This window comes from Quercus suber, unplaced genomic scaffold, assembly GCF_002906115.3.
Source record: "Quercus suber isolate HL8 unplaced genomic scaffold, Cork oak 2.0 scaffold_101, whole genome shotgun sequence".
Classification (NCBI taxonomy): Eukaryota; Viridiplantae; Streptophyta; class Magnoliopsida; order Fagales; family Fagaceae; genus Quercus; species Quercus suber.
In genome coordinates, this window is record NW_027069566.1 from 1,286,892 (window position 1) to 1,314,683 (window position 27,792).

Here is a 27,792-nt window from a genome sequence, read left to right on the forward strand (position 1 = left end):
AAGTTTTGGGTTGAAGTTTTTTCTAGGTTTGTGTTCATGTGATTGAATATTTTGGTTTTGTGTTCTTTCTTGTTCATGTTTAAGATGAGACCAAATTTGAATTTATGTGTATTTTAGGTTCTAATTTTGTTTTTTTGTTTTTTAGAAAGAAAAAAAAAGCACCACAACCAATTGTGGTGGTGGTGGTGGTGGTGGCGATGAGCAAGGAGGTAGAGCTCAAAGCTTTTGGCCATGAACATGTTTCGGAAGAGAGAGATCTCCATTTTTTGGAAGAGAGAGAGGAAGCTTTGAGTTTTGGAAGAGAGAGGAAGCTTGGAGAATATTTTAGAAGGGTTGGGGGAACTGGTTTTTGATAAGGAAGTTTTGGGTTGAAGTTTTTTCTAGGTTTGTGTTCATGTGATTGAATATTTTGGTTTTGTGTTCTTTCTTGTTCATGTTTAAGATGAGACCAAATTTGAATTTATGTGTATTTTAGGTTCTAATTTTGTTTTTTTGTTTTTTTTTTTTCATTTTTTATTTTGTTAAAATAGATAAATTAATTTTTAAAAATAAAAAGTTGATGTGAATGCTTATGTGTCTTTTTTAATCATTATTTTATGCTGAGGTGACATTTTTAATATTATTTTATTGGCCACGTCAGTATTTAATGTGCTAACAGTGCACTCCTTTTGCCACATCAGCAATTTCTGATAAGTGAGTAACTGTAAGGATTAAAATGAAACGCATTAATTAATTTAGGGACTAAAAATAATAAAATGAAAATGTAAGAACCAAAATAAAAAAGATGAAAAATATAAAGACTAAACTAAAAAATTATAGACTATGAAGAATGCACTGTGTAGGTGATGTTTTCGAGTCCCCACTCCCTCTGTTTCCCACATGCATAGCTCAGTCTATTTATTATTTATAGGTACGAACGAAGGTGCAAGGTAGTTTCACTTGACATGACATTGTCATTATTTTTTTTATTTTTTTTTTCAGAAACGATGACATTGTCAGTCAATTACAATGTTGGCAAAAGAATCCCATAAACGGGGCCGGGGGGTTGTATAAAGTTTTTTTGTGATATGTGTATAGTTAATTTATTTGGGAAAGGGGGAGAGAAGTGAATTTCGATAATCTTATTGTCCGAAATTTTGAAAAAAAGTAGAAGAGATGAGAGAAAAATTATATGAAGGATGTGGGAGAGAGAAAAAGGAGTTTCGGCAATGATATTGACAAAAATAAAAATAAAAATAAAAATTGAATTGTCGAAATTGGAGGATTAAAAAAAATGAAAAAAAAATGAAAATTGAACTGTGTAAGAGTAATGCTACGACCACAAACTATTTTATCATATTTTTACAAACTGTTGTTATGACCAATTTCTTACTAGTTCTTATTAGGGCCCACTAATAACATCATTTTTTATTTACCAATAACTACTCATCACATCAACAATTTATGAAAGTTTTTGTAAAAAAACTTGTATCTCTAGCATTTTGCCAAAATTGGATGATTTAAAAAAAAAAAAAAAACCTAGATTGTGGTAAGATTAATGCTACAACCACACTTTTGGAGTAAAATTATAGAGATACACACTTTTAGTTATCCAAAAGTGTGGCTGTAGCATTAATCTTACCACAATCTAGTTTATTTATTTATTTTTTTTAATCCTCCACTTTTGACAAAATGTTAGAGATACAAACTTTTTACAAAAATTTTCATAAACTGTTGATATAATAAGTGATTATTAATAAATAAAAAAGTGATATTATTGGTAGGCCTTTATAAGAACTAGTAAGAAATTGACCTTAACAACAGTTTGTAAAAAATATGGTAAAATGGTTTGTGACTGTAGCATTACTCTTGGCACAGTTCAGTTTTCTTTTTTTTCTTTTTCTTTTTTTAATCCTCTAATTTCGGCAATTAAATTGCCACAGTGCAGTTTTTTATTTATTTTATTTTTGGTAATATTATTGCCGAAATTCCTTTTTCTCTCTCTCACATCCATCACATCATTTCTCTCTCATCTTTTCTACTTTTTTTATCAAAATTTCGGCAATGGTGTTGTCGAAATTCGCTTCTCTTCTCATTTTATTAAATAAGTTTAAACAGTACTCATATCACAAATAAATTTATTTTTTACAACTCGAACAATATTTTCCCATTTGGCAGGTGTCCAAGAATTCTCAAAGGGAAATAACTTGTACTTACGGTTTTATTTAAGGACAAATAGTAAGAGCATTCACACCCCAAATGCCAAATGCCAAATGTAAGTATTTTTTAGCATTTAAGCCCAAAATCTCCACTCCCTCAGAAATTGTAAAAGCCAAGTAATGCAAAAAAAATTTGCAATACTGCTATAGTGCAATTCTATATATAGAATTATACTGTAGCTGAATGGTAAACTCTCATATTATTATTTAATAATTCTCCCTCTTTTCTACTTTTTATTAAATGCACTGTAGCTAATGTGTTGTACTGTATATGATGATAATTTTAGGATATATTATTTTAATGTGTTGTGTTGTAAAATAAAAGTTAGGATATTGGAGTACTGTAAAATGATATTGTATAATTGATAAAATAATTTTTTGAGATGATAAAGTAGAATAGGATGATTACCAAAAAAAAAAAAAAGTAAAATAAGATGACATTTTAGGGTGTGAATGCTAAATTTCTTACTGTTTTTTCCTCTGTCAGAGCAAAAAAAAAAAAAAATCAGTAAGTAAAAAATTACCCGCTTGAATAATGCACTTTGTAGGTGATTTTTTCGAGTCCCCACTCCCTCTGTTTCGCACATGCATAGCTCAGTCTATTAATTATTTCTAGGTACGAACGAAGGTGCAAGGTAGTTTCACTTGACATGACATTGTCAGGTTTTTTTTTTTTTTTTGAGAAGGACATGACATTGTCAGTTAATTACAATGTTGGCAAAAGAATCCTATAAAGTTGTGTTGAATAATAATGGAACCGTGTGGAAACGTTTGAAAATCAAGTGGGAAATAATAATCTCACCGTTTCCTCCCACGTGTTAATTTGCTTATTATTATCAGGAGTCAGGACCCTAATAGTAATTTTTATCATCGCTGTTAATGTAAGAAAGGAAACTTTTCCACAGCTTCTCTAAAATTTATTTATTTATTAAAATGGAAATGAGAAATTAAAGAAATCATAGAACTAATAATCTTTCACTAAATATTAGTTTATCAAGTATTCATTGACACATTGTATAGGCCAGAAAAAAAGAATATATTTTGATGGATTAATAATTTCAGTTTCAACTTAATTATATTATTTATATTTGCATCGTTTTGCTTTGTTTTATAAATTTCTATATTAATTAATGACAACATATGTAAGAGTAGATAACCGACAAGAAGAGCTCCACACCTTGGGCTGGCAATCCACTATGAAGAGTGGGGCCACCAGTTTTCGCTTTTGCTTTAGAAAAATAGGCTTACACAAAAATAAAGGCATTCCCTAAATGCCTTTTGTTTTGGCTTAGTATTTCCTAAAGCATTAATCCTCCTGGCATTTTGGTTTCTTTCCTGAGAAGTTTGAAGCTGAAGTAGTGAAAAGTTTTCTTCCTCCTTGTATAAGTATTTTTAGTTGAAATGTTGTCGCTGTGACTGAGTTTACTGCTAGTACGTATATCCATCTTTCAAAGTGGTTGGAGAATATGCAAGATTCTGAATAGACAAGGCTAAGGTATGCAAAATATCAACTAATTTTGACACAGTTATTCTACTTTCTTTAATCATGTTACTTAATTTCCTCTGGTGCCATGGCCCTGAATTAACTCGATCGTATGTTGTACTCCACACTCATTTCATTTTATTTTTGTCTATACAGAAAGGGGAAGAAAAAAATACAAGTAAAACAAGAAAAGGGGACATTGAAGATCAAATAAGGTAATTATTGGAATTATATTCATCCAATTTATTTATTTTTTGACAGTAAAAAAAAAGGTAGACATATTCAGCCATGTTAAAGATCAAAGGAAGTAAATGAAAAGTGACAGATCTAAGCCATCTCATTGCTCTTAGGAAAACGATAATAATATGCCTTCTCTAAGTTATTATACTAGTCAATTTAATTTAATTCAAGAAGGTGCATCAAATTATTTATTTATTCTCGTTAAACAATAAATTTTGATCATGCGTTGTTAGAGATATCCTATCCAGACTTGGACCCGGCCGAATCGTTCATCTTGGTGGAATTTGAATTGAAGGTTGTTCGATCCGATCACTTGGTCTATCGATGGTGGGTCTGTCCCGAGCAAACTCAACTATCTTGAATCAATGTAGGGTTTCCTCGTCTGAAATCCAACTTCAATTTTGACTCCAACTCCGACTTTGGCCAAAATAGTGCCATTCTTAGTACATATGGTGACACTAAAACCTGCCATGAATGGGTCGATCGCTTGGTTGACACTAAAACCAACTTCAGTTGACCCATGGAGAGCCCTATGCATAATAAAGTCATACACTTAACCCTACATTGGAGTTTAGTTTGTGAAATTTTTTATCCATGGAATCACATCCTAACTATATTAGAATATAAGATTATCACATTTGGTTTCCTATTCATATTGGCAAAGCTTGGGTCTAGTGCATTGGATCACTAGAGCCAAACCATGTCCTATTCATATTACATTGGAATCTTTGACAAAAATATCTATAAACCACTAAATTGACCAAAATAACCCTGTGACCTAAAAACTAATCAAAATAACTCGATCTCCTAAATGATAATAAATCCTCTTGAAATCTTTAAATGACAGAAATACTCCAAAACTTCCAAACTAAACAAAATATTTATGAAATTTCCAAAATGATCAAAATACTCCCCACCAACTACCTAAAAAACTTGAAAGTAACGAAAATACTTCCCAAAATCTGCAAAATAACAAAAGCCCTCCCAAAATAACCAAATAATTCATGAAACCTCCAAATAGCCAAAATATCCCCTAGATACCAAAGTCACAAAAATGACTAAAATATTCCCAAAGATCTCCAAAAATACGCCCACAATCCTTCAAAATTATCAAAATATCTTCAAACCTCCAAGATACCCCTAAAACCTCTAAAATGATAAAAATAACCACAAGATACCCAAAATACCTCTCCCCAAAAGCTACAAAATGCCAAAAATATCCCTAAAATTTTTTAAATATCAAAATTATATATATACACCTTATACAAACACAGCAAAATGCAAATGCTTTAAACATTTATAAATTATTTTTATTCTCTAATAATATAGGATATATGTACAAGATACATTTTAGATCCATAAACCTCCATGTGTGAAGCTCATAAAAACCAAAAAAATAAATAAAAACTGCCAAGTGAAGTCAAAGATTCCAACTTCTTAAAGCCCTTCATTTAGTTTTCTAGGATTCTTTACTTCCTAAAAAATGTATTAGGGTGAAGGTGATGGTGCATTTGGAACTAACGATAACTTCAATTCTCTCAACACAATATATATATACACACTCACACACACTCCCACTAACCTCATCACACCCGTTTTGCACGTGCAATAACACTTTTTATTTTTTATTTTTTATTTTTGGTCTAGTGTCATAATTTTCCTTTTTTTTTAAAAAAAAAAATTTGCATAAATTAGTTTTGAAGACATGGATTAGTAGGAGAGCATCCTATTTTGTAGGCATTTAAGGTGGAGTTGGAGATATTTTTTACCGAGTTGTTCTCAAGTTTTTTTCTTGTTAAATTTAAGGTTTCAGGGTATTTTTGAACCACATAAAAGTCAAGTCCAAAGTAGAAAATTAAGAGAAATATAATAAATCATTACTGGCATTATCATTTTCCCTTGGTATATACAATATAGCCTAGAGTAGAAAATTAAGGAAAATTACACCAATCTTTATAAAAAAAATTTGACATTAATCTAAAATTTTTAGGAAATGAGAGTCTCACTCCTAAACTCTGTGATAAATATTATTAACATATTTGATCAATATATGTGATTCGTCTTTGACTTATCCTATTTTTGTTGACTACTTTTTCTTTGTTAATTAATAATGTTTTTATTTTGTCTTTGACTTATTGATGAAATAATTTTTATCCCTAGGTTACTTGATTTTTCCAAAAAATTAGAAAGATTTGATTAAAATAGGATAATCCAAGGGTGTAAAAGAGATTTTATAATATATGTTATATTTATTATAGAGCTCAAGGGGATAATTTGAGGATCGATGTTTCTTTATACCTCAAGAGAGGGGGAAATTTTCCGTTTAGAATTATTTTAGCAAATATGTTGTTAGTTAGTGTGTTTTTGAAACATTTTAGCAAACTATCATCTCGAGCCTTAGGTGCTCTAGTTCTTTGAGGGAATTCGAGTCTTTAATACTCGAGTTCTAAGTGTGGCAAAACTGAGGTGATCATAAAAATCCATGTGTACCTGCTTTCTTCTTCCTTCTTTCTTCTTTCTCCAAATCTTTTTTTCTCCTTCTTCAACCTACTTTCTACTTTCTCTAGCTTTCTTGTTCTTTCTTCTTTCTCCAGATCTTCTTCTTCTCCTTTCTCAAACATCCAAACCCATTTCTCAAGCACCCAAACCCAAAAATTAGAAAAATACTCATTTATCCATACCTAAATCAAAACATAACCCCACGGTACGTAGCAACAAACCTCCATATTGAGGTTTTGATCTTGATACTAGAATGGTGTGAGCAATGTTGGTGTATGTAGCTTGGGTTTGTTTTTGATCCGGCTCTTTTCTCTCTCTCTTAGCTTGAGCTTATTTTTGGTTTTACGGTTTAGGATGAAATGCAATGATGTGCTTTAGAGAACTCGAGTTCCACGTGGATAATTTTCCACATCAGCTCTTACCAGCATATGGAACTTGAGCCTTAAAGACTCGAATTTGATAAGCAATCTCGAGTCCCACAGACTTGAGATTCTAGTTCTAGTTTACAAATATGTTTCATAAATATGCTAACTAACGAAATTGTTCCAAAAACCATGTTAAATAGCAAAAAAATCTCTCTAGAGAGATTGATGAAATTTTCCTAAAAATTAATTAATTATATATATATATATATAAGTTGAAGAGTGAAATTTATTGTTGTTACGTTTCTGTTGAGCCACATCATCCGCTTATTTTCTACCTCTTCTTTCCTCTTTTTAAACTTTTCTTCAAAAAAAAAAAAATTATCTTCTCCTTGTTAGTCCACAGCCCACACTTACTATTACACTTCCTTCAATCTTTCCTCTCCATCTTTGTCTCTTTATCTCCCAACTACTTTCTACTTTACCATTACACTTCATCATATTCTTTTTTCTTTTCTTTTTTGGTTGAACACTTCATCATATTCCCTTTCTTATATTTTGACTCTTCTTCTCCCTATTTTATTTTGTATAAATTTGATATTATTTCTCTCATTTAATCCATATTTTTCTCACACAAAAATTGTTAGTACTCTCTCTCTCTCTCTCTCTCTCTCTCTACTTTCTTTTGGTGGATTTATGTTCTTTCTTATAACTCTAATTAAGTTTGATAGTTTTTATTTTATTTTATAAATATGTGTTTTGGCATTGTGTTTTTTATAACTTTGGTTAAATTTTGGATTGGATTAATACTTAGTTTTTTTAGGAAATAAAAATTTGAGTTTATATCAAAACACAATCTACATGGCTATGTATTTGAATATGCCTACCAATTGTTTGAATAATAAATTATTATGAAGTCTATCTTTTATTTCTTTGGTTTCATTTTAATTTTTGTTAAAATAAAACTGTAATTTTGTGATGAGTTTTGATTATTATGATAATCTCCTTATTCCTTAAAAAATGATAAATTTGAAAACTATAAAATTAGTTGTATATTAAGCAAATATAACATACTACAACAGAAGTGAGAAAAATACAGTTCACCTTTAAAATAAAAAAATCAAACAAACCAAAAGTAATAGAATGATATATTTGTAAAGAAGGAAAATTATTGTAGAAATCTTCTTTTTTTTTTTAATAGTCAATAATTGAAGTAATTGTTACTTTAATAAGGAAAACTTTTTTTTTTTTTTTTTTTGAGAGACAAAATAAGGAAACTAATTGAGCTTGTGTTGTATCATTTATGCCTTACCACTGGTGGACTACGCTTATTGAGGAAAGTAGCATCCATGTAAAGAGAAGTATTATAGACTTATAGTAATAATCTTTTGATTCTTACGGTACATTGAGTAATCTTGATACCAATTGCTAAAGTTGATGATTCAATTCCTTTTATATATATAAAAATAAATAAAAATAAATAAAGGAGAAAGAATCTCTTACCATCTTTTTTCATCTTGACAGGTGAATAGCAAGGAGAATTGGAAGCAAGTGCAATTAATTCCTCAATTTACTTAATTGCGCAGTTGGTGGCAATTGTTTCCTTGTCACTTATACCCACTAGTGTGTCAACGAGGTATACCTTGAATTTTGAAATTTTCACTTTATCTTTAATCTTGTTCCCTGTTTAAGAAGTATAACAGTCTTTTATTTTCAGATAGGATGGACATATTGACGCGATGCACGGGCTCCGTTGCAGCTGAAGTTGTAAAATGCACAGCAAAGCCCGTCATACGTCATGTTGGTTATTTGTTCCGTTTCAAGAAAACTGTCGATGATCTTACCAAAGCAAAAACAGACCTGCAATTAGAGCAGCAAAAGGTGCAAGAGGCTATCGAGCGAGCTGCAATGAACACTGAGGTTGTTGAGAAGGATGTAGAAAGGTGGTTGGCAAATGTGAATCAACTCTTGGAAGAAGTACAGGCTTTGGAAAATAAAGTACAAGTAAACTTGAGGTTCTGTAACGGCTGGTGTCCTGATTGGATTCGGCAATACAGGTTTTGTAAGGAAGCCATACAGAAGACAAATGTTGTCAAAGAACTCCAAGTAGATAAGGGCAAATTTTCTGAATTGACCCATCGTGCTCCGACTCCTGGCATAGAGATCTTTTCATCTAGTGATTTCGAGGTGTTTGAATCTAGAAAATTGGCTTTTCAACAAATTATGGAGGCATTGCATGATGATAACAATAAAAGGATTGGACTGCATGGAATAGGGGGGATTGGTAAAACAACCCTGGTGAAGGAAGTATACAAGAAAGTCAAAGAACTGAATATTTTCAAAGACATTTTGATGATTGTTGTGTCCCAGACTCCGGAAGTTAGAAGAATTCAAGGTGAAATTGCAGATTGTTTACAGCTGAAACTTGAAGAGGAGAGTGATACTGCAAGAGCGAAAAGAATATGCTTAAGAATAAAGAATGTAGAGAAGATCCTCATAATCCTTGATGATGTTTGGAAAGATGTCAACTTAGAAGCTATTGGAATTCCATCTTGTGATGATCACAGGGATTGCAAGATGCTTTTGACTACACGAAGTGTACATGTATGCAATTTAATGCGTTGTCAAAGGAAAATTCCATTAAATTTCTTAGTGGAGGAAGAATCACTGGCTTTGATGAAAAAAATTGCTATAGTTGATGATTGCGCAGTCTTGAATGATGTGGTACTAAAAGTTGTTAAAGAATGCAAAGGTTTGCCTATAGCAATCATTACAGTAGGAAAGGCTCTTATAGGAAAATCTCTTGATGATTGGAATGCGGCAATGCATCAACTAAGAAAGTCTAGACTTGTTGATATTGAAGGTGTTGATGAAGAAAAAAATGCTTATGCATGTCTTAAGTGGAGTTATGATCAATTAAAATGCAAAACCAAGTTATGCTTTTTATTGTGTTCTTTACTTCCAGAAGATTATAATATTCCTATTGAGGAATTGACTAGATATGCCATGGGACTAGAGGAAGATGAAGATTTTCAATCACTTGATGAAGCAAGGAGCCAAGTGCATGCAGCAATCAATAGCCTCAAAGATTCTTCTTTACTACTAGAAGGTTCTAAAAAAGAATTTGTGAAGATGCATGACATGGTTCGTGATGTTGGCTTATGGATAACATCAAAAGGGAAAAATGAATTCGAGCTAAGAGCCTGCACTCGTTTAGAGAGAAACACAAACTTAGAAAGAGCCACAGCAATCTCATTGATTGATTACAACACCGAACAACTTCCCGACAACTTGGTATGTCCAAGACTCAACATTTTGTTATTGGGTAGAATTCGAAGTTCCAAAGAAATCTCTAACGCATTGTTTGAAGGGATGAATTGTCTCAAGGTTTTAACACTACATGGCAAAATCTTATCATCACAATCACTCGAATTACTGACAAACCTTCGAACCTTATATTTGGAAGGTTGCAATTTCAGTGATGACCTCTCTTCATTGGGAAAGCTAAAGAGACTTGAGACTTTAAGCTTTAACGGGTGTAGAATGGTTGCATTGCCAAGTGAATTAGGGGAAATGGCAAGTTTAAAAATGCTAGATTTGACCAATTGTTATCGACTGAAATGGATTCCACCAAATGTGATACAAAGTTTATCCAAATTAGAAGAACTAATCATTGAAAGAAGCTTCAATAATTGGGATGTTGAAGGGCCAACCTCAAAAAAAAGCAATGGGAGCTTCAAGAATTGGAATGTTGGAAGGATAACCTCAAAAAAAAGCAACGCTAAGTTATCAGAGCTGAACTTTTTACCCAGATTGGTTATTCTCTCTATAGAGTTGAACTCGGAGCATTTACCCAAAGGCTTTGTTTTCCCGGACTTGCAAAGATATTGCATATCAATTGACGGCCAGCAACTGAATCCTTTTTCAATAGAAGAAAGAGGATTAGGTTTATTTTTCCAAGAAAGAAATACCAATTTTAGATTTATTAACTCAAGTATCTTAGAAATCAAAAATTGGGATGCCTCCTCAATTAACGCATTTAAGTTGTTGTTTCATACCGTTAAATATCTTAGGATTCAGCGTTGTGACACGAAATGCATCGTTGATACAACTGGAGGAAATGATCAGTATGTATCCTTCAGTAATTTGGTCGAACTACGTCTATGGAAAATGAGACGTCTACGGAAAATATGTGAGGGGCCCAACCAGTATGTATCCTTCAGCAATCTCACAGTTTTAGTTGCACATGGATGCCCGAGATTGATCAGTCTCTTCTCGCCGTCCCTTGCTCAAAGTCTAAAAAAGCTGAAACGACTCTCTCTTGACAGATGCGATGAAATGAAGCAAATAATTTCAGAGGAGGGAATGATATTGGAGAGTCACCGTCAACCAATATGTCTCTCAAAATTAGAGACTCTTGTGGTAGAGAAATGCGGAAAACTGGAATATATCTTTCCTATCTCAATTGCTCGAGGTCTTCAGCAACTAGAAAGGCTAAACTTGCGAGATCTTCCTCGATTAAAGAAAGTATTCGGTCAGGAAAGAGAAGGAGAAGTTGGGGATTGCGAAATAGAGAGTCACCATCAACCTACAGGCTTCCCAAAATTAACGACTATTGAGGTAGTGAATTGCGAAAATCTGGAATGTCTATCAATTGCTCGAGATCTTCCCCAACTAGAAAGTCTATCATTACAAGATCTTCCTCAATTAAAGCAAGTATTCGGCCAGAACAGAGAAGGAGAAGTTGGGGATGGGAACAACAATGTGCAATTAGAGAGTCACCATCAACGGACAGGCTTCCCAAAATTAAAGACTATTGAGGTAGTGAATTGCGAAAATCTAGAATGTCTATCAATTGCTCGAGATCTTCCCCAACTAGAAAAACTATCATTAGAAGATCTTCCTCAATTAAAGCAAGTATTTGGCCATGAAAAAGGAGGAGATGATGGGGATGGAAACAACAGCGTGCTATCTAAGTTGAGAAACTTAAGATTATGGAACTTACCAGAGTTTGTCAGTTTTGGCGGAGGAAATAGTTCTTCAGTTTGGCCATCATTGGAGAGCCTATACATGGTGAACTGTCCCAAAGTGAAGTTGTCATTTTTTGCTAATGTGGAAGCGAATGTGCCAGCTCTGCAAAAGGTAATTTCCTAATTCTATTTATTCTACTCTTTCTTGGGTTTTGCACTTTTTTTTTTTTTGGGACAAAAACTAGTGCACCGGTGTTTGAATTCCATTTTTGTTTGATGATCATGAGGTGAAAATAGTAAACAAACCAAAATAAATAAATCGGAATACTAAAAGATTTTCAAGTAGTGTACTGTTGTTGTACTGTTGCTTAGGACTTAGGAGTTAGGATTAGCACGTATTGAAATGAAAATAAAAAAAGAAACTTGTTACGCTTTTAAGTTTTAATTAAAGCGATGTCCCATACTCACATGTAATAATAATAATAATAATAATAATAATAACATTTGTCATGGGCATCACAAATTTAGATTTTTCCACTAACAATCCATTTGTTTTAAGGAAAAATCTTATGTAAATATAGTTTTTTTCCCCCTTCATATTTTCATATGCTTGATAATATTAAAAAAGAATTATTTTCATAAATTATTTTAATGTCATTACCAAATATAGGAAAATTGTAAATCCAACCCACGTGACTAGCCCAAAGGATTCGCTTGCCATCCAAGATTAAGGATTCCTATCTCTGATAGTAATAGGAGTAGAAAAAGTCAAACATATATAAATGGACAAAGTTTAGCTACAAAATTAGCTATAGTCTAAGGCTACAACCTTACTCAATAAAATAAACATTACTGCATACTTTGAAAATCTAACTGTTATATTGCATATTCTTTACACTCTTAATACGCATGTCAAATTTTGTGTCAATTGAATATTATTTACTGTATGATCTATAAGCTTATATTTTATACATAATTTTAAACTACAAAAATTTGCAATTTAAACAATTTATTGATAACATAGCTATTGATCTTTAATTTTTTAGAAATTTTGCAAATATGGAGAATTAAAAAGATGTCATCTAATGGTGAATTTGTAAAAATTCACCTTCAATAAAAAAATACTTAATAAAGTTATAGCCTAAGGCTCCAATCAATTTTGTAGGTAAATTTTGTCCTATATAAATTATAAAAAGCAGCGTGCAGGGTTTTTTCTAATGATAGGGATAGAGAGAAACAAGTAGAGAGGGGCAGCTACATAAAGAGAAAAGTGAAGTGTGTTGCATGGAGTGAAGGAAAAAAAAAAAAAAAAAAAAAAAAACAGNAAAAAAAAAAAAAAAAAAAAAAAAAAAAAAAAAAAAACCAGTTATACTTTTAATTGAAGCCATGACACATACTCACATGTAATAATAATGATAATAATAATAATAATAACATTTGTAATGGGCATCACAAATTTAGAATTTTCCACTAACAATCCATTTGTTTTAAGGAAAAATCTTATGTAAATATAGTTTTTTTTATCCTTTATATTTTCATATGCTTGGTAACATCAAAACAAAATTGGGTTAAGGAAAACTGTCTTTAATTTATCTTATTTAGCTTAACATGAGATAAAGTTGTTTTCCGCTAAAAAAATTTTAAAAACAACTTTATCTCACACAAAGTTAAAAAGAGAAATAAAAAAATATTTTCTTAAATTATTTTAATATCATTACCAAATCTATATATATATATATATATAAGTAGAGACCTCATGTACGAGAGTATGAGGTTCTGTCAAATGGCGTATTGTATGGCATTTTTTTCATTTGGGCTTTCACCTCATCTAAATTTAGCATTTATATCAAACTATTAAGTAATGACATATGCATTTATTTTGATGTATTAATAAAATTCAAAGAATTTGTATTCATTTATTATTTGAAATGCTTTGGATAGATATGGATGGATCTAAAAAAATCATGGGGAAGATAGGAATTAAGAAAACTTTTCAATTTTATGCATAAGATTAACTTCAATGAAAAATTGCAAGAGTCAAATTCAACAAAGATTGAGTAATATGATCATTTGTCTCCACATTTGTCAAATATAAATCCCCATTTCCTTTGGACTTAAAAATCAAACTTCCATAATTTCCCTCACAATATCTTTGGTTCCCTTTCTGAGAGGTACGTTAACTTTCAAAATATTATGTTCGTCTTTAATTTTTGTTTAGATTTTATGTATTTGTTTTTATTGATGTAGCATTGTAATGTGGTTAGGATGGTTTTTTGTATGATGCATATACTTGGTAATGATTTGGAGTATATTTGGTGTTTTGGCTGCTTTTAGTTAATTTAAAATTTGGAGGTTAAATTGTGATATTATTGCGTCATTATGGCATTATTGTTTTTGTTGTTGTATTCTAGCAATTTTTATAGCTAATCGATTAAGATATCATTCTTTCAACTTTCACCCTATTATAATTAAGGTCTTAGAAAATCAAACTTTTCTTTAATTAAAATATTAATGGGCCTTAATTTTATCTCATATCAATTCTAAAACTAAAGAAAAGTTACTTTCACTAACATAAAAATTATAGGTGTTGATATAGGGGGGATAGAGACTTTAGTGGCAAAAGAAATATAGAAATTAACACTATAAAATCTATATATGAAGCATAAATCATACAAGAAAGACACCTAAGAACTACCAGCATTGTAGGTGCTAATGTGAGCGTAATATGGTGACATTTGTTGGTTGCATGACTTACAAGAATTTCCCCCCAATTTATTTAGTTTCAATTTTGTTTTACTAGAAAACTTTATAGTTGAATTATGACAAACAATAATAGTATTCATGAAATCAATGGATCATAAATAATATTTTACTAAATTTATCAAAATGCACCGCGCATCATGCGGGATATCCACTAGTATAAGAAAATTGTGAGTCCAACCCACTCGACTAGCCCAAAGGATGAGCTAGCCATCCAAGATTAAGGATTCCAATCTCTAATAGTAATAGGAATAGAAAAAGTCAAACATATATATGTAAGATAAAATTCAGAGTTACAGCCAAAAATAAATAACATAAACATACCTCCAGCCATAGTTGTCTAAGTCTTTGAAGAAAAGAAGACTCATTATATGATGATAGTGTATATAAAAGGGTCTTCTAGTCTATGGCCTTTACCTCACACATTTCCTATTGATGGAGACAGGCTATATATATATATATATATATAGGTTAGACAATGGACCCTTTTAAATTAAGATTTGTTCCATAATCTCCTTCCATTAAGGAGTTTAAAACTTGTAACTTCAAGATGTTTATTAAACAAAGGGGTTATACCAATTGAGAGTTACTTAGAAATTGTTAGTCACCATAATGTCTTTCACAAATAAAATACTTATGACATGAGTTTTCATTTATCATTTAAATGTGGGCCATATAAAATTTTCTCAAAATCTTACAATATAAATTATAAAAAGCAGCGTGTAGGGTTTTTTTCTAATGATAGAAGATTTTCTTTAACCCTGAAACATATACACAAAAGAAAATTAATTCAAGTTTTCTCTAATAATAAATTGTTTTGGGTACTACAATCATAGGTAATTTTGTGACTGCAGATTTCAAGTGAGTTTATATTATTCTTAGAGAGGTATTATTGTATTTGGTGTAGATTTCAAGTTAGGCATAAACCTGAGAGCATATTGTAATTGATTTGATAATATTGAAGAGGTAGGTACATTGTCGAATCACGTAAATCTTGTCTTGTGTGATTGTTTCTTTTGGCTCATATTTTCTCTATTTTTCACACCTCACAAATCTAGGAATTGGGCTAAATTTCTAACAAAAATGATATAGTTTTTAAAAAAAATGTTTTTTTGGAAAATAATCCAATTTCCAAAATGTTAATGTCAAAACAAATTTAGTGTTAGTGTCCACTTAGATGACTTTTCCCATGACGATGATATTTAGTTCTTGATAAAATTTGGGTAGTGTTTGAATTTCTTAGAAGAGTTTTGAATATCTTTAGAGTGTAGAAAAGTATTGAGAGTTTGTCAAGTATGTAGATTACATGAAGTACGAAAATTATGAGAAATATGAAGATTAGAGGCTATGAAGGGAGGGGGGGGGGGGGGGGGGGGGGGGGGAACCCAATNGGGGGAGAGTGGGGGGAACTCAATATGAGAAGCCTGGAGAGGGTTTGATTCATTAGGCAGATGGTCTTTGACCACTTTTCTAGTTTTTACTAAGAACTAGTCACAAATTCACGCAATGTGTGGGAATGTATAAATATTATATAATGGGGTGTAATATAAAAAAAGCAACAATTACTTCAAGTATTGTCTATTTAAAAAAAAAAAAAAAGATTTCTACAAATTTTTTTTTCTTTTTAACTCGACAAATATATCATTTTTTTTTTTTTTGTGTATTTGATTAATATTTATTTAAGGTGAATTATATTCATATAACTTAAATTTGCTTAATATACAACTAAAATTTATAAGTTTCAAATTTTTATTCAAAATTTTCATATCTTAAGGAATATGGAGATTATCATAATGATCAAAACTCATCACAAATTACAATGTTATCTTAATCAAATAATAATTAAACCAAAGTAAAGCCGCCAAAATTTAATACAGGTGCGTGCCGCATATCGAAGCGCCAGAAACGTGCATTAGATAGGTGAAAAGACTCCAAATGCTGACCTAGGACCAGACTGGACAAACCACGATAAAGGCCTGAAGATATCGAAATCCTCATCCCCGTCCGAGGATCCGAACAGTAGGATTTTGAGGGGCTATTGTGGGGCCAGAGAATTTGGTATCCCCGGCCCATTTCATATCAGGCCCAAGGCCCATGCCGAGGAGAAGGAAACGCCCGAGGACGAAGTGCGAAAGTCCAAAATTGTCCAAAAACCTTGCTGAGGATGACCCTGTCCTCGGCAAACCGAGACCATGGAATTAGGAAGTAACGGGCCAACTAAAGCAGCCTTCCAAGGCATCTAAAGAGAAGTAACAAGTACAACGTGCCAGCCGAGGAAGCATGGTGGAGGAGCAAGTCCATGATGAACTGTCACCTCTACATTAAATGCGTACAACCAATGTTCTGGCCGCATTAATGAGGAAATGACCTCTGGGCAACGCTTCCTCGGTTACTGCGACTCATAAGAGGTTTGGTAAAGTGGCTAATGGGACAGGCTGTCAAGAGGAGACATGGATGATCAATAAGTGGAGGAAAGAGATCGTTGGAGGAGGACTATATAAAGGAGGAGAAACAGATTAAGAAGGGGGATGGATCCCTATGGAAAAAGGGCGACTAACAAACTCCTCGGACCGGGCCAAGGACAGATTCTTGAGGATGGTTTCGGTTCGCTGGCGTTCAATGGTGGAAAACACTGTGTAGGGCGTTGTCTGCTTGCTAGGGCCTAGTTCTTGAACCCGCTTTCTACAAATTCATTGTATTGGGCTAGCTGGGCTTGAGTCCACTCACTCAACAATAGAAGTGCTCAAACCCAGTCCCTGCATAAATATATATATATATATAAATGAAAAAAAGAAGAAGTGTTTGTCTAGATATTTGGTCAAGTTTCTTGATTTGTGCAAGGTGTTTAGATGGCTAGACCTGTATATGATTTGTCATTTAGTTGGATTTCCTACCGAGCATTTAGAATGTTGGACCTATGAATGATTAGTAATTTTGTGTATATATAATTTAAGATTAAGTTTTGGAAAGAGCAATCGGGAGTTTCCTTATTGTAAGTGTTGTCAAATGTGAGGATACTAACCAAAATACATGCTATACATACTAGCTCATCAGAGGTCAACAATTTGAAGAAGACATGCCAAGCTTCGTATCAATCTTCAACTTTGAACTACATGTATAGAAAAGGTAAGTCTTGACTCTTCGCCATTTGAGCCCCCTAGGAAGAACTTATTTTTTTTCTTTTCTTCTGGCTTGTAATAGAGAGAAATTCTATTTAGCAAATCTAATTTCCCTTAAGTAACAGATTGGTTTCTTTGTCAATGGGTCCCTCAAGCTTGTGTGCTCACTCTTTTGATGCTTTTTGTCCTCTAGTAAATTGAGCTTTGCAAGTAAGGCTACGCAAGGGAGAGAATCAATTAGTTATTATAACATACAGTAACACCACTTAACCCAAAAACCTAAACTTATGAGTTTAGGTCCAACTATGTTATTTTAATCACCAATTCTTCTCATTATTATTTAATGTGGAACTTCACTTACACATATATACCCAACATTATCGGATTCAAAAATGATATTCCACCAATTAGAGCATGCATGGGTCTCATGAAGTTTCTTATTTTTCTTAAATGTGAACTTTTATTGGGAAGGCCAATTCCACGAGATGTGAGAGAAATGATATGGGTCGTGAGCCTTGATTTGTTAATAAAATATATGGCCATGAGATAAATCCGTATTTTAGTCATTTCAAAGTGTTTTAGAAAAAGATAACTACTTTGTGTAATCATGACTTTTAAGACCTAATTTATTATATAGGATCAATCTTATGTCCATACAAGACATGACTTAATCAAGAATCGGATATAAAATAAAAAATATTTCAATAATATAAATATAAATTATTAAAATAAATAGTAAGACTAAAAGAACAAAAATTACTTCAAGTTACGTGACAAGTGCACCTTGCATACATCCAAGTTTTTATAAAACCAAAGATTATACTAAATTATAAAATAATTTGAAATTTAAAATAAAATAAAAGCCTTTTAAATATCTTTAGACTTTTGATTATTGAGTTTAATCAGAATAAGATTCATTTTTTATAACAACAATTGCATACATCCAAGTTTTTATAAAACCAAAGATTATACTAAATTATAAAATAATTTGAAATTTAAAATAAAATAAAAGCCTTTTAAATATCTTTAGACTTTTGATTATTGAGTTTAATCAGAATAAGATTCATTTTTTATAACAACAAAAAAACAGTAATAGAGTTTCACCTGAAGTAAACTATTGTTAATAATCGTAATGTACTTCTAAGGATTTAAATTGTAAAATTATGTTGTACAGCTTGTAATACTTTCATTTTGCCATATAATTTGACATGTAAGGATTTTTTTTTTTTTTTTTTAGTGTATAAATAGATTTTAGTCACAATTTATGTGAATTCCTACTGCTTTTAACTAATAGAGATATAAATTGGTAAATGTGTAGCTTCAAAATTTACAGATCTTGTCTCTGCACGATTGGAATGGAATTTCATTTGATTGGACTCAAGGTTTGTCAAATTTGGAAGAATTAGAAATTAAAAATTGTGGAGGAATCCAAGAGGTGATTAAGCTTGAAGGGCTTCTTACTAGAAAAGGAGAACAACAAGATTTGTTGCTCCCAAGATTGAATAAAATGTTGTTGATTGATCTACATGAATTGTGGTGCATATGGAAAGGCGCAACTAAACCTATAAATCTCAACAATCTTGAAGATTTAAAAGTCATCGGGTGCAAAAAATTGACGCATCTCTTCACACCAGCCCTCGCTCAACGCTTACAAAAGTTGAAATTTCTTGAAATTGCAAGGTGTGACGAATTGGAGCATCTAATTGTTGAAAATGTAGAAGAACGGGTCTCATCAGAGTGTCATCTCCAACCTTTATGCTTCCCTAAACTGGAAAGAGTCAATGTCGGATACTGCAATAAATTGAAATCTCTCTTCCCCATGACCATCGCTGATAGTCTTTTAGAACTACAGGTTTTCCTAGTAAAAAAAAACCCTCAATTGATGGAAGTATTCACACATGAAGGAGACGCTGGAGTTCAGAAAGATGTAACGCTCCCTCAACTAAAATTGATGGGACTCAAAGGTCTACCAAGCCTTGTTGACTTCTGCCCGAAGAACTATCAGTTTATACTGCCAAAATGAGGACGACTTTTACCCGTACTCCAGACAGAAGTGTGCTTATAAATGGAGAGGTAATCCAATATTCCTGCCTCTTTTTTATTATCTGTTCGCTAAATTAGAGTCAATCATAGTAGTAGTATACATATATATTACTACTAATAATAATTATTTGATTTGTAACACCAAATATCCTATATGTGTTGTGCATGTGCTTAATTATAATCAACCCTCACTGATAACTGATAAGTACCGTTTGTCTAGTTGGGAGTTTGAGACGAATTTTATTAAATTTTAAAAATGTTATTATTATTTTATTTATTTCCTCTTGCGTTGCCAGAATATATAAATGCTTGTTGGCTTTCGATTTGGTTGTTCAGGTAGCCCAGATAGACGAGGCTACAGGGATTTCAACAATTTCTCCAGCGCTTACCATATGTCCTGCCAACAACGATATAACATGGGGTACAGGTTTTAACTTTTAACTACACGAACCTTTTATTATATTTAATTTATTTTTTCCTTACTTCTTGCTTTGACAAAATAAACTATTGTTGTGTTCAATTAATTTAGATCTGTGAGACGATCCTACATCGAAAACACCTGTTTTTGACCGCGAATGGCATGTGGATGACGAGTTGGCTTAAATTTGCGGCGGGTTCATGGATGGATGGAGGTGCTACTTCTATGGAGGTCTCCGGCCTGAAGATTGTCATCTCTGTATTTCACAACTCTTTTGCTTTCTATTTATTTTCTTTTAACATCGCTATATCGTTGGTGTATAATTCTACTTTCCTAGTTCCTTTACACTTTATGCTTTCAGCAACACAAGACAAAAAACAAATAATTTATTTGATGCGTGTGTTTTGTTTTATTTTATTTTTTGATAGATAATGTGTTTTTTCTTTTTATTTCTTGAACAAGAGACAAATATTTGTGCAACTTTGTTAAAGTGATTTTATGATTAGAATATAATTTTTACTCTTTTTATTATACACCAATCACGTACAACAAATAACTGACAAATATTTCATTCTATACAACATCCAATCTGAAAGGGATCATAAAAATCTTATTTAGATTTTAATTGGCATTCCAATTTGTCTCATAATAATAGGGCTATGATTTAACAGATTAAAATAAACATTTAGGATGCTTTTGAATTTAATATTTAAATGAGAAAACAATTGTTTCTTTCAAAGAACGTGAAATGTATACAATCTAAAAACAGTCAGCTTGAATTTTCTCAAACCTTAATTGCATGTCTCTCATTTGTAAGAGTTAAAATGTATGGAGCTTGTTATTCAGAAGAGGTGTGGCAAAATGTAAGAGTTAAAGATCTCTTTGAAGGGGCTTGTGGAGGGGTTGTGAGAAAAGAGAAAACTTCTCTTTGTATTAGCTAGGTGCAACCCCAAACTTTGTACCGAGTCCCAACCTTCGTATTGAGAGAGAACTTTGTATTTGTATGAGAGAACACTTTGGGCGTATTGGAATTTGTGCATTGTGATTTGTGAGGGTGCTATTATAGCATTTTGTATTCTCCACCTTTATTAGTGAAAATATCTTCTGTCAATGCCCATGAATGTAGGCTAAAAGCTGAACCACATAAATTATTGGTGTTTTCTCTTGTGTGTGTTTGTGTCTATTTTCTTGTCAATTTTCCCTCGTTTCTATTATTTATTTGGTGATATGTTTCAAAGGTCTATAATATTTTCACAATCAATATTGTGTGGAGTGCTGTCTAGAAGCATTTTCTTGCAATAATTTGGTAGTAGAGCTTCTGCTATTTAGAACAAAAACAAATTGTATATCCAGAGAGATTTGAAGACTTAGCCATTAATAAACCAATAACAAGAATTACAACAAATCCATGAGTAAAATAACATTGGCAATTTGGCATTCGAGTACAACTTTGTTGCCATGACATCCCTGAATACTGGCGGCATTAAGATTTCTGTAATTCTCATTTGATGACTGTAAGCCTGTAACATAATGTTTCAAACCCACCTTCATTAACTTACAATTTACAACCATCATTGTACTAGTCATGTATTTTAATGTTTTGATATATTCACCTTTCTTAAAAATCATGGAGTTCAACTACACTCTGCACACTACCTTTCAGGGCATAAAGTTATTCCAGAATCTCTAATTTTACTAATAAATCTTGGGAGTTTATCACCCTTCAAGCTCTTATAATGCTTTTTTCCAATTCATACACTCCAGATCTGTCCACATTTAAAGGTGATAATACCTGCAAACTTAATGATTTTCTTGAAATTCCATTAGCAAAAATGACTCGAGAGAGTTTGACAAGCATGGAGTTCATCCATCTTCTGTGAATCAGTTAGTTCCAATGAAAGGTCCTTCCATGACCTGTAAAAGGACCCGTACAAAGAACATGCTAGGTCAGACTAGTTTGAAGAAGGATTAGAACATACATATTAGAGACCCAGCCTTCAAATAAAATATAATAGCATTGCTGTAAAAGCAGCCAACATGCAAGAGATTAGAGAGCAGGATTACAAAATCAATGCTGGTAATCAACTTTTTGATGGCCTTAAGTTATTCATAAAATCTTTAGCAGATTTACTAAGTTAGATGAATCCTTTTTTATTTCTCACTAATGAAACCATACAAATGTCAAAGATGCGAAATTGTATATTAAGGCCTTCTTCGAATGGAGTTCTTGGGGATTTTCTTTATGGAATGCATGCTCCTATCGAAGTCATAAAATTGGCACTACTACTTAGTTTAATTTAGTGAGACCACCTCTAGAGAGGATACAACATATTGAAATTAAGGAAGTGAAGGTTTGTTTGGAGATTAAGAAGCTTACAACCTTTAATTAGGCTCTGTTGGGGAAGTGGCCTCAGTGGTTTGGGGTAGAGGTAAGACAATTATGGAAGCATGTGATAATTTTGAAGTTCAGAGAGGAGTGAGGTGGTTGAAAAAAAAAAATCTGTTTGAGGTACTCATGGATGTAGTTTATGGAAGTGAATTAAGATGATATGGGATAAGTTTCTACTAAATATTCATCAGTTTGATGTAAGCCTTGGTAACCAGATCCAATTGCATGACTATTGGTGAGGTGAACAGCCTTTGAGGGTGGTTTATCTTCTCTTCTATGATAACTCCATAAATCGATAGGCTTCAATGGAGTCTATGTTGGTGAGGCAAGTTACAGGGAAGAGGAGGCATTGGGATGTTAGATTTATTCAACACTTTAATGATTGGGAGTTAGACACGGTGGCCTCATTTCTCCATTGTTTAGATTCTCATATCCCTAACAGAGAGGATGGTAGTCAGTTTCTAACAACTTTCTCTAGCTCCTTATTTAATTTGTCCCGTGCATAGGGTTTTACAAATTGTGATTCCATTGTGACATTTATATAGTTGTCTTTTGTATATAGTTCTTTCTTTGTAATTTTTTAGGCTGCTACATGCCCATTGCTTATGAAGTGGTCTTTCTTTAAGAAAATTATACTAATCTATCCAAAAAACAAAATCTCCCATTCCTCAGCAACAATCTGTGAAACTTGAATCAGAAAGAAAACAATTAAACAGGACAATCACCTTGGGTCACAGGCAAGGGCGGAGCCAGAAATTTTTGTTTGGAGAGGCCGATTTGTGTTGCTAATTTATTAGTCTATACAAACTTTTATACACATTCACAAACACATGTATCTATACACATACACAAAAAATTAGTATCTTTCATAATGAATCCTTAAAATTAAATGCTTCATAGAATTAAATTAATCTTTCACCATCTTCCATAGTGAAATCCTTACAATTTTCATTTTCAGTATAAGTTACCAAATTTTCTACCGTTGTGAGTAAAAAAATTTCAATTGAATTAATGAAGTGTTCACAGACATAAATGATCCAAAACTTTAAAAAATATGAGAACACATTTTACCATAAAAAATGAATTTGAGAAACAATACGTTCTCTATAACTACTAGACAAATTGGACAATTTTTTTTAAGATCATTATTGGACCAACTCAAATAGTTGGGGGGGCCAAGTCCCATTTTTTAGGGCTAATTATTAAAATATTAAATATTTCTATATAGTAAAAAAAAAATTCAAAAATGTTGGCCCCCCCACCCTAACATGTATCTCCGCCCTTGGTCACAAGTTAACAATTATTAGTTAAATACCTTGTTTAGTTCCAAAATAATCATCAAACACCCTTCATTCCACATATTGTTTACAGAACAGACAATTGAGAAGGCAAAAAGAAAGAAGCTAGAAGACAAGATGTAATACCATCTCTAGGCAAGATTAGCTTCAGCAGGGCAATGTATCTTCGAACACAGTGATGCCACCAGGGTCTTACGATCTTGGAAGATATCTGATCTGGATTCCACAGAAATATAATATTAAAAGCCAGTAAATTTATATTTTACAAAATGGAAAATAAATAAATGTCTACTCATAAAAATATTTTTGTATATAACATTTGATTACATTAAAGTGGATTCAAATTTTTTAACATTTGCTTTCATAAGAGAAAGTCAAAGCCTATAACTTCAACGGACATGAACGCAAACATTACTAATTACAACATGTCAACATTGCATGTTGTTCATCAAAAAAAAAAAAAGAAGAGAGAGAGAACATAGAATGTTGGCCTAAGTTGTGACAATGAACTCTTCAATCTATCTTAAATTGTAAAAAAATTCCGATAAATAATTTTCAAAATCAAATGATCAAATCTGTTAAGCCACTCAAACAGATTAACAAGTAATACTGGATTTTATTATTTGTTAGTGTAGTGGGCATTTTATCGTAACTCGTCTTATTCTTATTCCAGCTACAAAGGTTTGGATAGACTTAGAAGCTCAAAAAAACTGGCTGTTTATAGAAGGGTATTCTCTATTACAACTGTATCATCTATTCTTTACTCGCAGCACAGAATCAAATTCTATTTGTGAATACACAACAAAACTATCTATCACTCTCTCCTCTTTGTCCTCAAACAGGTATATAGTGCTAGAACTTTCTTGTTTTGTCAAGAATCCCTTGTAGCATTCTCAAAACGCCCATACTATTAAAACATTGTTTCTCAACAGCCAAGCAATTTGAACCATATATATTACTCGACCTTAACGACACCATTAGTCACAAAAACCCTCCAGAAGTATTTCTTCACTTCATCTATCCCACATTAGTAAGCAACATTCTATGCAACTTTCCGTCTCTATGGCAGATCGAATCACAAAAGTCAAGATGTTCAAAGTAAATATCCACACTATCAATCTTTAACATTTCACAATTTTTTTTCTTTTTTTTTTCTTTTTTTGTTTCAAAAGAAATGGAGTATAACATGTACCCGGGCCGGGAAGTCTTGAACCCACAACCTCACCCTCCACCTCGCTCTTACAAGGAGAAGAGGCACCATTTGAGCATAGAGCTTATTGGCAACATTTCAAATTTTCTACACCAATATCAAACAAAATTTATATATTATCTACAGTCAACAAATGCCTCAATATCTTGATGCCAAAGTTCCCAACAATGGTGTACCCTCACCACCAAAAACAAAGTCAATATAGAAAGTAGACCACAGTCACCACACAACTTAAAATTCAAAAGCACATTGGCCCAACTGCCTCCAAGAGACCAAAATGAAATTTAGACCGCACTACATTCGTTCATTCCTAACAAAATCCTATAATTAAGTATAAGAGCAAAATGCCAATCCTTGATGTTAACCTACTGTAATCTCTCCTTCAATTGTTACAAGTCCTCAATCACCATCCCAATCCCCAAAACTAGTGGCTGCCTTTCAAAATTGATTGCCACAATTTATTCTGTCAATCAAAAGTCTACAAGGATGACCTCCCTATCCAGATCAACCACACCTTATGCCTGCATTGATTTCCGCTAAAACTATGTTCTAGGATCAGTTCAACATTCCCCACCAATTACTAAGACTCCCTGCTGGGCAAAGTATAATGTATATGGGATAAGATTTCTCCCATTAAATCCAACTTCCTCCAATTTTTATATAGATGTAAGACGTGGCATTTAAAAATCAAATAAATGCCACGTTTCTTACATTCGACTAACTGACTAAGAATGGGAGGGGAACATTTCCCATAGAGTTTATTTGAAGTACAGACTACAAATTTAACACAGAAATTGAATCTTTCCAGAATCCAAGTCCAAATTCCCTAGCTCCAGCATTCAACCCAATATGCCAAATCAACTAAACAAAATAGCATACCTGAAAAACTGGAGGCAAAGGAAAAAAAAAAAAAAAAAAAAAAAAAAAAAAAAAAAAAAAAAAGCCCAAACAGAAAAGTTTTGGAAAAAAAATCAAAGGCCCAATTGGCCCAAACACCAGGCCCAAAAACCGAAACCGACCGAAAAACCGACCAAAACCGAAATAAACCGAAACCGACGGTTTTTCAGCTATTTCGGCCGGTTTCGGTGGAGACTTTCAAAAATCGAAAATTTCGGTTTCGGTTGGCCGGATTAAAAAAACCGACCGAACCGAACCGATTACAGCCCTAACACCAATATCAAACAGAATTTATATATTATCTATAGTCAACAAATGCCTCAATATCTTGATGCCAAAGTTCCCAACAATGGTGTACCCTCACCACTATTAACCTTCAACATTTCACAATTTTTCTTTTTTTCTTTTTTTTTCCTTTTTTTTTTCTTTTTTCAAAAGAAATGGAGTATGACATGTACCCGGGTCGGTAAATCTTGAACCCACAACCTCACCCTCCACCTTGCTCTTACAAGGAGAAGAGGCACCATTTGAGCACAAAGCTTATTGGCAACATTTCGAATTTTCTACACCAATATCAAACAAAATTTATATATTATCTATAGTCAACAAATGCCTCAATATCTTGATGCCAAAGTTCCCAACAATGGTGTACCCTCACCACTATTAACCTTCAACATTTCACAATTTTTCTTTTTTTCTTTTTTTTTTCCTTTTTTTTCTTTTTTTTGTTTCAAAAGAAATGGAGTATGACATGTACCCGGGCCGGTAAGTCTTGAACCCACAACCTCACTCTCCACCTTGCTCTTACAAGGAGAAGAGGCACCATTTGAGCATAGAGCTTATTGGCAACATTTCGAATTTTCTACACCAATATCAAACATAATTTATATATTATCTGTAGTCAACAAATGCCTCAATATCTTGATGCCAAAGTTCCCAACAATGGTGTACCCTCACCACCAAAAACAAAGTCAAAATAGAAAGTAGACCACACAACTTAAAATTCAACAGCACATTGGCCCAACTAGCCTCCAAGAGACCAAAATGAAATTTAGACCACACTACATGCGTTCATTCCTAACAAAATCCTATAATTAAGTATAAGAGCAAAATGCCAATCCTCGATGTTAACCTACTGTAATCTCTCCTTCAATTGTTACAAGTCCTCAATCACCATCACAATCCCCAAAACTAGTGGCTGCCTTTCAAAATTGATTGCCACAATTTATTCTGTCAATCAAAAGTCTACAAGGATGACCTCCCTATCCAGATCAACCACACCTTATGCCTGCATTGATTTCCGCTGAAACTATGTTCTAGGATCAGTTCAACATTCCCCACCAATTACTAAGACTCCCTGCTAGGCAAAGTATAATGTATATGGGATAAGATTTCTCCCATTAAATCCAACTTCCTCCAATTTTTATATAGATGTAAGACGTGGCATTTAAAAATCAAATAAATGCCACGTTTCTTACATTCGACTAACTGACTAAGAATGGGAGGGGAACATTTCCCATAGAGTTTATTTGAAGTACAGACTACAAATTTAACACAGAAATTGAATCTTTCCAGAATCCAAGTCCAAATTCCCTAGCTCCAGCATTCAACCCAATATGCCAAATCAACTAAACAAAATAGCATACCTGAAAAACTGGAGGCAAAGGAAGAAGACGCAGTGCAGATATAACTAATGAGAGCACTCAACAAGTAATGCCATGAAGCTGTTGGCAGTCAATAATCCTCACAGCCAAATCTATTTTTGATGCTTTCATGACATTCATTTTCAATAAGATCCAATAATAGATTGCAGAGTTCCAAATTTAATTCGGTTTGAAATCTTGGGGTCAAAACCATTAGATTTACAAGAAACCTTCCCAAGAATAATAGCAGCAGTTTAGCCATC

At 32.6% G+C, this 27,792-nt stretch overlaps 1 protein-coding gene and 1 long non-coding RNA gene across 2 annotated transcripts; one reads left to right on the top strand and one right to left on the bottom strand.

Annotated features, from left to right (window-relative positions):
* Positions 1-3,373: 3,373 nt before the first annotated feature.
* On the top strand, positions 3,374-20,504 carry LOC136068157 (disease resistance protein At4g27190-like). The gene is made up of 7 exons (XM_065774914.1): positions 3,374-3,693; positions 3,838-3,896; positions 8,307-8,418; positions 8,500-11,924; positions 18,950-19,704; positions 20,011-20,095; positions 20,204-20,504. The coding sequence occupies exons 4-5, from the start codon at positions 8,505-8,507 to the stop codon at positions 19,652-19,654; spliced, it is 4,125 nt and encodes a 1,374-aa protein (XP_065630986.1). The 5' UTR covers positions 3,374-3,693; positions 3,838-3,896; positions 8,307-8,418; positions 8,500-8,504; the 3' UTR covers positions 19,655-19,704; positions 20,011-20,095; positions 20,204-20,504.
* Positions 20,505-21,501: 997 nt separating this feature from the next.
* On the bottom strand, positions 21,502-24,146 carry LOC136068145 (uncharacterized). The gene is made up of 2 exons (XR_010629545.1): positions 23,906-24,146; positions 21,502-22,006 (listed from the first exon to the last, which is right to left on the bottom strand). It is a non-coding gene; the product is annotated as an uncharacterized LOC136068145 (long non-coding RNA).
* Positions 24,147-27,792: the final 3,646 nt, after the last annotated feature.

What these genes read in the sequence shown, in the direction of transcription:
- LOC136068157 (XM_065774914.1), top strand. Translation starts at nt 8,505, where the DNA reads ATGGACATATTGACGCGATGCACGGGCTCCGTTGCAGCTGAAGTTGTA. An exon ending in ATGTGCCAGCTCTGCAAAAG is followed by an intron (nt 11,925 to 18,949) that starts GTAATTTCCTAA and finishes GTAAATGTGTAG; the next exon opens with CTTCAAAATTTACAGATCTT.